The sequence below is a fragment of the Stegastes partitus genome, unplaced genomic scaffold (genome assembly GCF_000690725.1).
Source record: "Stegastes partitus isolate 25-593 unplaced genomic scaffold, Stegastes_partitus-1.0.2 Scaffold2545, whole genome shotgun sequence".
NCBI lineage: Eukaryota > Metazoa > Chordata > Actinopteri > Pomacentridae > Stegastes > Stegastes partitus.
The window spans coordinates 43348-53039 of NW_007580276.1; the positions used below are offsets into that span (position 1 = coordinate 43348).

Genomic DNA, 9692 nt, shown 5'->3' on the forward strand with positions numbered 1-9692 from the left:
TTAAAAATCGAGAGATTTCGTCATAAAACTACATAATTTGACGAGATTTTGCAAAAAAAAAAAAACAACTAATAAGCCGCGACTGACTCGGCTGTGACCAACAGTCGAGCGAAAATAAATAAAAGACGATTCGGCTAAACTGCAGACAGTGTTTGGTCCGAGCCAATAGGGGGGATAAAAAATCACCAAAAAGTAACTGTCTGCTCTTGTCAGATTCTGCAAAAAAAATCTGTTTCTCGGTGCAAATGAGAAACCATTAGTGACTCAGGTGTGACCAACAGTCATGTGACAAAAATTCAGAAAGTTTTCGGCTGAACTGCAGGCAGGCGGTGTTTCCACAGAGCAGAAAGGGGAAGAAAGTACAAATAGTAAAATATCTATAAATTGTAGAGTCTCCTTTTTTTTTTTTTTTGCAGTCACACCTGTGGGCACTTAGAAAAATGTTTTAAATATTCATTCATGTTTTTTTTCAGTTTTTGTAAAATGCATAATCAAAGAATTTCATTTTCTGAGTTCTGGTTCCTTCTATCTGTGGTTCTTCTGTTTCCATCGAGCTGCAGGACTTCATGTTGCAGTGAAAAATGATCCCACAGTGAGTGAAAATGTGACGGAAGCAAAAAGCTGGGAGGGTTCAAGCTGCAGCACTTTACTTGAGTGCAGTTTTTTCTGGACTCGTCGGCTGAAACGAAGCTTTCAGGGCTTCAGCCTCGAATCCTTTCACTCGGCTGCTCGGTTATATTTTGTTCTGCCTGCTGTCAGTCAGCTCACACTCAGAAGAAGAAAAGAAAAGGAAAAAAAACCTCCCGGTGGCATCGACCCAACTGACCTGCCAGGACGGCGACACACAGGTGAAGCCGACAGACTGTAGTTCAGAGGAGGGTTTGGAAAATGATTTCTGTTATTCCTACAGATGAGACACATCTGGACCCCAAATACTCTTCAAACATCAGTTGAATTCTATGTAAAGTCCTGTTTTTATTCAACAAACTGGAGACAACACTGACATCTATGAGTCTTTAGGTTAAACTTAAAGAGACTTCAGATCTTTTGTTATATCTTAAACTTTATCGTGTGACGTTTCTGCTGGAAGCTCATGTTTACTCATTCAAGCTTTGTTTATTTATTTAAAGATAGTTTTATTTATTTGGTTTGTTTCACTTTTTCTGTTTTGCTTTTGAGACATAATAATGTGTTTTATTATTTGTTTAAAAGACAGTAAGGATTAAATTTGATGTTTTTCATAGGAAAATATAAACTAAGCCAAACTAAGATAAACTAAGATTAGCCGTCATAACATCAGACAAGATAAGTTAAGATAAAATATGCTAAGCTAAAGTAAGCTGAGATAAGATAAGCTAAGGTAAACTAAGCTGAGGTACGATAAGGTAAGGTAAGAGAGGTTGAGGCAAAATAAATTAAGATAAGATCCAATAAGCTAGGCTAAGCGGAGCTACAATAATATGTGACAATATTAGCTAAGCTAAGATAAGCTATCTTGATTTATCTTCAGCTTATCTTGACTTATTTTGTTTTATCTTATCTTATACCTAAGCTAAGATAAGCTGAACTAAACTAATCTAAGATAAGATAAAACAAGATAAGTCAAGATAAGCTAAACTAATCTCAGATAAGACAAGGCAAGGCAAGATAAGTTAAACTAAGCTAAACTAAGTTAAACTAAAATAAGACAAAACAAGACAAGCTAAGATGGGTTGAGGTAAAATAAGCTAAGGTAAGATCAAATAAGATAAGCTAAGCGAAGGTACAATAACATGTGATAAGATAAACTAAACTAAGATAAGCTATCTTGACTTATCTTGTTTTATCTTTTCTTAGATTATTTAAGATAAAATAACCTAATCTAAGATATTATTTAAGATAAAATAACCTCATCTAAGATAATATGAGCTAACCTAAACTAATCTAAGATAAGATAAAACAAAATAAGTCAAGATAATCTAAACTAATCTAAGACTAGACAAGGCAAGATAAGGTAAGCTAAGATAAGTTATGCCAAGCTAAACTAAGCTAAACTACAATAAGATAAGACAAGCAAAGCTATGCTAAGATAAGCTGAGCTAAAGTAAGATACATTAGCTAAGATAAAATAAGATAAGTGAAGATAGGCAAAGATAAGATAATCCTTTATTGATCCCACGGCGGGTTAATCTGTGGTGTTTGTAGCGTAGCGTTACATCAGCAACGGATAAAGAGAAAAAAAACATAGAAAACACCAGAAAAATAATAATAAACAAGAAATACACATAAGAACTGTTGATACTGTACAGACTCTTTTAAATGTGTAACTGGTTTGATGTTGCACCAGATGCATGGAATTCCACAGAATTTTCTTTTTAAAGAAATTTTATTGCGCAATTTAAGCAACTAAACTACACGACCTGCAGGTGGCACCAAAGTCAAACCTGCTGCAGCAGTTTCCGTTCGTAGTGACGTCGGGGTCACACTGTTGTTCTTCGTGCTGCTGAGGCTGCAGATCTGGACTCAGCCCGCGTCCTTGTCGGACAAAGTGCTAATTTAAAGATGTGCCGTGACCCTTAAAGACGCCGATGTTCCGCTTTAACGACGGTGGAGGCGTGTCGGCGTGTGCGGTTCTGTGACTCACCCAGTTGATGAGGATGTATCGTGGCAGAGCGGCGGTGGGATCCTTCAGGCTGCAGAAGCCGTACATCACCCTGCCGTTGTCAAAGGTCAGCGTGATCTCCGGCAAACCGCCTCCTGCAGCAAGAACGAGAGGCTGCGTTAGTGCTGCAGCGCCGTGGCAGCTGGCGGGGAATGTTCCCGCAACATCGGACAACAAAACCTACAAGTTCTAAAGCATTCTTGAAAGAAAAAGTTTAAATCAAATGTTCATCTTCACTTTTATTTTATTTTTTTTTACTATCTTCCAGGAATCCTTTAAAGTTAGCACGATGTTGTGATGTCAACATTCAGAGGACGTTCTATGATGACCAAAGAGGAATGCTCTCAAGCAAACACTCAAAAAACATTTCCTGATGTTCTTGAGGCCTCGGACGTATTTTAAAACGTTCCTGTCCAAATAAATCCAAACAAACAAACTGGAACATGTTGGTTCCATTTTTTTAAAGTGCAGAAAACAGGTAATCAAAGAAATTCAACTTCTGTTGATATTTTTTGTTGACTTGTGTCATTAAAACCGTGTCCATCTGCATTTAAGATATTTCTGGGTTCTCTCTCCTTCTTCATGACTGTTCTGTTTCCGTAGAGATGCAGGACTTTATGTTGCAGAGAAAAATGAACCCACAGTGAGGAAAAATGTGAGAGGAGCAAAAAATAAACAGAAACTGCTCGGTTTATAGGAATAAACAGATCTCAGATTGAAGTGCATGACAGCCGGCAGTATAAAGTCATTAAATGAGGTGGACTGCAGGAATAAAACGCGTCTTTGATAATAATGTAAAACCACAGATAAGACTGTAACTAACAGATATGATATTCTAATAAAGCTTCTAAGCTTCGACTTGCAGTGGCGTCGTTTTTCGTGGTTGGTGTGCAGGAAAGATCAGGAGACTTTTCCACGCCGCTGAACGTCTTCCAGCCTGTTAGCTTTAAGCCTCCGATTAGAATCGTGTCCTCCACATACTGTATCGGTGTAGCTTTCTGCAGCGCTACAAACACACAAACATGGCCTATCAGCTCTGATACGAAGCGGCAGGCGGATTCCTCTGAGACTCCCTGAGCTGCGTTTCCTTTCAGCTGCTGCTGAAATATTCACGTCTCTCAGAGGAGAAGCTGCAGACATGAAGGAAGCTCAGGATGGTAGAAGGTCTGTTGTTCTAAAAAATATGACCAGATTGGTTGTTTGTGCCAACAGGAGGGTTGGGTTTTATTGTTAATTGACCTCGAGAGTATCTATGAGACAGGAAATGATCCTGAAGCTACATCTGTTGACGTTAAAGCGCCATCTTGTGGTGGACGAGGTGAAAAAACAGTTGCTGTATGTGCTGCCTTCAAATGGAACTCATGTCAAAAAACTCGGAGGCAAGTTGTGAGAACATCGCCGCTAACAAACGCTAATGTGAACATCACTGCCAGCTACTGGTATCGTTATTTTTATTGGCTGATTAGCGTAAAATATAAAAACCCAAAACTTGTCTCTCTTTGCCTAAAGTCACTCTGACATCTCAACAATGTCCCGCCCAAAGTGATCTGATTGGCTGCTACACGTCACAAGTAACAGCCAATCACTGAAAGCTATTGTTTACACAGAGAGGCAGATGAGCCCTTTTTTTCAGAGTGAAGCCGTCATAGTGAATTAGCAGTGCTGCGATTGGATGGTAAGCTACTTGTTCTGCTGGTGGTGCTAGGCTCGGGTTATTGCTGAGAGGTTTGCTGTGCGTCTTTGCCTGCAGCTAACGCTAGCTGTAGCAACTTAACATCATTCTAAAGTCAGATTAACTTCAACACTCTGTTCAAGGTGATCTCTTGCAGAGACGCAACCTGCAAAAAACTGAACAAGAAACACAAGCCGTCGCCACATATCAGCATAAGCTGCTTTCATGACGGCTAAGGAGACGCTAACAGCTAGCTGCTAAATTAGGAGGCAGCCACAGATTAACTTGAATCAGAGTCTGAAAAACTGATAATTAATAATGCTTTAAGACATCAACCTTAGTGGAAAATAAAAGTAATAGAAAAGAAAAAAATCTCAATTCAGTAACAGTATTCCTCATAAATGAGAGGTTCCTGCTAGCACATTCCAAATACTGGTCATTGGCCTTTCTTGATTACCAATAATCGATATTGACATCTGCCCTAAAAAAACACATTGGTTGATCAGCGTCAGTGTCTAGAAGACACCACGGATAAACATTAATAAGCTAACGAGAGATTCTAACCGACTGTCAAACCTCGGGAACGGAAGGAACAATGTGGGTTTAGTCTTGCGGTGTTGTTTGGGGGATCATGGGAATTTGACCATTAAGTCCACATGGGTTTTGTGGACTGGAACACGGCCTCATAAGCGATACCAGGGTCTTTGTTGGAAGCCATCTGGTTGTTGTACCACCAAAGTAAGAGCTGCATTCGTACCGAGGAAGATTTCCAGTTTGGGAACCTCAGAGTTGCGTTGCTGTTCCTTTGCAGATGATGTAGTTCTGTTACGGTTACCAGACCTCGACCTTTACTTGAACAGTTGAACGGTCAGAACCTCCCAGTTTGAGGTTCTCTGTCGTCTGGGTTGGAGGTCAGTTGCTGCCGCAAACAATAGAGTATCTTAGGGTCTTGTTTGCGAATGACAGAAAACTGGAACCTGACACGTCGAGTTATGTTCCAACCCAATTCCAATCTGGATGCTGACCAAAAGAATGAGATACAAGTGGTTGAAATGAGTTTCCTCCAAGGAGTTTGGTGTGGATGCTTGGGAATCTGACTAGGACGCTTCTTTTGGAGGTTTTCTGGTACATCCAACTGGTAGGAGACCTCAGGGTAGACCCAGAACTATGCCTGGGAACGCCCCAGAAGGAACTGACAAACGTCTAGAAAGTCTGGAATTACCTCCTCAGCCTGCTGCTATGACAACACGACTCTTGATAAGCATCAGAATACAGATAATTGGAAGGATAAGCTTGGGAACTGCATGATGAAAAAACAAGGTTTTGGGGATATAAACTAGTTCATCAGACATTATATAAAATACAAGAAAAGCCTCTATACCGGAGACTACAATTAAAAACATACTTCCATGGGTCCTGGCACTTCTGAAAACATCAAACAGAAAATGTTTGCGGACGAGGTCATAACAAGACGTCGGCATTCCTATAGACTCTTCTCTAATCATGTTGGGAGGAGGTTGGGGTGAATGGATGGGTTGACGAAACGTGGGCGCTTTATTTCTTTTAACCTGTTTGTTCTCGTAGCAGCAAGTATTTGATATATGACGCTAGAATTTCACAAATACCTTAACAAACATACATGTTTGTGATTGAACAATTTCAGGAAAATCACGGACGGTTGAGCAGAATTTGTTGTAAAAACCTGATGATTTAAGACAATGCGATCCACCTGGTGTTGTGTTGTGTTGGTCGAGGACTTCAGACTGGTTTGTTTTACACAAATCTGAGAAAAGACGTTTTTCAAGAAATTCAAGACATGGACAGTAAATCTAGTTTTGGGTAGATTTGGACGGAGCAGGGGCACAGACTGAAGAAACAACGCTCTCAAATCTGAAAGAGCCCACTTTAAATGAAGCAATTTCATAAACATGCATGTAAAAAAGACCACCTTCGCTTTGTGCATTTATTGGTTTAGTGTCCTCAGAAATACCTCAGTTCCTGCTGTGGATGACGAACCAGCGCCAAAGTACACATTTATACACAAATTAAAGCTGAATTATTCATTGCGTCAACAAACTATGCTCTTACGCGCGTAATAAAAGTGATTAATTCGGCTGAAATGAGCAGAAATTGGTGGCATTTAGGCTTCATCTCCATTATCACACAACCCAAACCGTAATGCGACGACATTATTAGCGTCTGCTGCGCGTACAGGATCATCAGCGATAATGAATCTCTGCAGACAAAGCACATGATTGTTCTTTTTTTTTTTTTTTACCCCCAAAGCAGCAGCAGAACCTGCAGAGCTCATCAGATTTATGGCCACATTAAAACGTTCTCCGGCAGCCGAGTTCATTAGAACCACAGATTAGAACAGCGAGACGTCACAGAGGAGGATTCACAACTGAAAAAACAGAAGAAGAAGAAAAACGTACCTCCGGATGATGACAGCGTCAAGTCATTAGTCTCATCCTCATATGTGTACAAGGCCCTGAAAACACACAGAAAACACTCGTTAGACACACAAAGCAACAAGCTTCAGTTTGAAAAAGAAAAAAAAAGACTTAAACAGAGGTTAAAAAAAAAAAAGACACAAAGGAAGAAGAGCTGACTCAGCGGATTGAGTGACTCAAAAAATGCACATTTCACACATAAATTCTGACATTTTACTGTAAACCGATGCAGGAACAAATAGGTGCATTAAAATGTCCAGAATACAGAAAATAAAGCATCTGATGCACAAAATTTGCTGGTTCAAGGAAACAAAACCAGCTAACAGCTAACAACAAGCTAACTACGTGATTTTTTTTTACCGTCTGAAGGCAGAAAATGAATAAAATTAAATATAAAACGAATGATAAAGATTGTACACAGCTTCGTTATCATAACAGCAGGAAGAGCGTGAACACTGCGACTGAAGCCACAGGTGTAGAAGTAAATCAAAGGAAAAGAAAACTTCCTGGAGGTTGTAAAAATCAACGGAGAGAAAGAAAAAAGCATTTAAAACTCAGAGAAGCTCAATAAATAATTCTCTTTAAAGGCAGACGGCTGTTTATTATTCATATAAAACCCCGACGGCCTAAAAATAGACGAAGAAGCAACCAGAGACGAGAAGAACTGAAGAGGATTCAGTTAATCAACTAATCAGACTCAATCCAGAGCATCTTCATCATCATCATCATCATCATCGTCATCATCATCATCATCATGTCTGCGTCCAATCAGGACGAAGCTCTCATCTCAAATTTACATAATTTATTCACATTTAAATCAAAGTTTCTTTCTGTTTTTGTAAAAGGAGCAAAAGTAAATAAACGGAAAAACCCCCCCACAAGTTTTCATTCTGTGGTCAAAAGCTGTCTGCACTGTAAAAAACATTTAAGATGTTTAAGTTTTTTTTTATTTTAACAATTTACTGTTATTTTACAGATTTTCGCTGTTTTGCTAAATTACTGATGAAAACTACTAAAGTCAGTGTTTTACATGTTAACCTGTTTATCTGTATTTTTACAAACAGAAATGTCTCCGACAGTGTTTGTGTCGTTCTTACTGTATTTAAATAATCAAAATATGTCATTATTTGACAGATATTTGAGTTTATTTAGGGAAAAAGTATATGAAGGTTTGAAAAACAATGTTTTTTAATTTTATTGTTGCAGGTTTCCCTGTTTTGTTAAATTGCAAATATCGGCTAGTAAATGACAAAAACAAACAAACAAACAAACAAATTTACATGTTAACCCTAAAAAAACAAAAAACAGGAAACACTTCACATTAAATTCTCTATTTTTACCAAAGGAAAAAAAAAATCTCTTTTACAGTGTTTGATTGTACAAATCAGCAAATTATGCTGTCACTTTTCAAATAATTTCTGTTATTTTAAATAGAAAATGTGTGTATTAAGGTTTAAAAAATGCTCAATAATTATTTTAACAGGTTTTCCCTGTTTTTTAAATTACAGATAAAAACTACTGAAAATAATGTAAATAATGTTGAATGTTATTTTTTTAACGAAGACAAATTTTATTTTTTGTTAAATTAACTGGTTTCATTGTATTTATATCAGCCTAAATGTATAAAGTTATTTTACAGATAATTTCTATTTTTTGAAAAAAAGAAAAAAAAAAGTATTACGTCGTGGAAAATGCTCAATAATTATTTTAACTGTTATTTTACAGATGATCCCGTTTTGTTAAAGTACAAATATTAACTAATAACATTACTGAAAAAAAAGTTAATTTACATGTTGACTGCAAACATAAATACATATAAATATTGTTCACATCAAAAATCTGTTTTTTATAAATAGTTCATAAATAGTTAACGCCGACGTGTGCAGCTTCAGTCACACACACCTGGTTTTATTATCCAGCTGTAGACCTGCCCGTCTGCACACAGCAGACAGCAGACGGGTTTCATGTAATATTAATCCACATAAAGTCACATATTGTACGTGCTACGACCCCGTAGACGCTTCCAACAGGCGGTTTGATGACTTTCGGTTGTTCGTTTGTTCGTGTGTTTGCAGTGCGACAGTCTGCAGGGTCCAGCTGCTCACCTGGTGTGTGTTTGTTTGTGTGTTTGTTTGTGTGTTTACATGTGTGTGTTTTGTCCTTCACCTCCCCTACACCTCCCCTCGCTACATCCCAGCTTCCCTCGGGTCACGTTACCCAGACAACGGTGGGGGGATGCTGCCTGGTTGCCATGGTGACGCTCCCAGTTGGGGAAGCTGGTTTGTTTGGGCAACCTCCTCCTTTTTCTTTTTCTTTTTTTTCTTTTTTAAACCCGCCGGTGCCAGAAGCTGCTGGACGAAAGAACAGACAACAGCAGCTGGAGGCGAATTCTCCTGTAAGATTACAGACAGCTGTGGTCGCCTGTGTTTCACTGTTTTATTGTTTCTTTGGAGAGGATTTAATTAATGAAATAATCAGATTCAGTCCAGATCTTATCGCCTTCATCATCTTCATCATGTCTGGTCCAATCAGGACGAAGCTCTCGTCTCCAACACTTAAATCTGCATCATTTATTCACATTAAATCAAAGTTTTATTTCTCATTTTATAACACAAAGAAAGAAAAAGACAAGTTTTCGCTACGTGGTCAAAAAAAAAGATCGATAATTTATATTAAAATATTTCAGAACTTTTAAAATTACTGTCATTTTACAGATTTGTTTTGGTAAAATACAAATAAATGATCAGTGTTTGACTGAACAATCGCAAAGCTTTTAACTGTATTTACAGCCAATAAAATGTCATTATTTCACATATTTTAATGTTTTAATGTTGAAAATTGCTGAGAATGTAAAAATATTTTTATAATTTAAAGTATATTTTATTCATGTTTCCCAATGTTTTGTCATATTTTCAGACATTTTATT

At 37.9% G+C, this 9692-nt stretch overlaps 1 protein-coding gene across 1 annotated transcript in view; it reads right to left on the reverse strand.

The window, feature by feature from the left end:
* Positions 1-9019, reverse strand: part of LOC103375315 (drebrin-like) — a 50112-nt gene extending 41093 nt beyond the window's left edge. The window contains exons 1-3 of the mRNA XM_008305548.1: positions 8984-9019; positions 6749-6824; positions 2624-2736 (exon numbers count right to left, since the gene is read on the reverse strand). Of these exons, the coding sequence (XP_008303770.1) occupies positions 2624-2736; positions 6749-6824; positions 8984-9019 (225 nt within the window). The remainder of the gene's footprint in view (positions 1-2623; positions 2737-6748; positions 6825-8983) is intronic.
* Between the last annotated feature and the right edge of the window lie 673 nt (positions 9020-9692).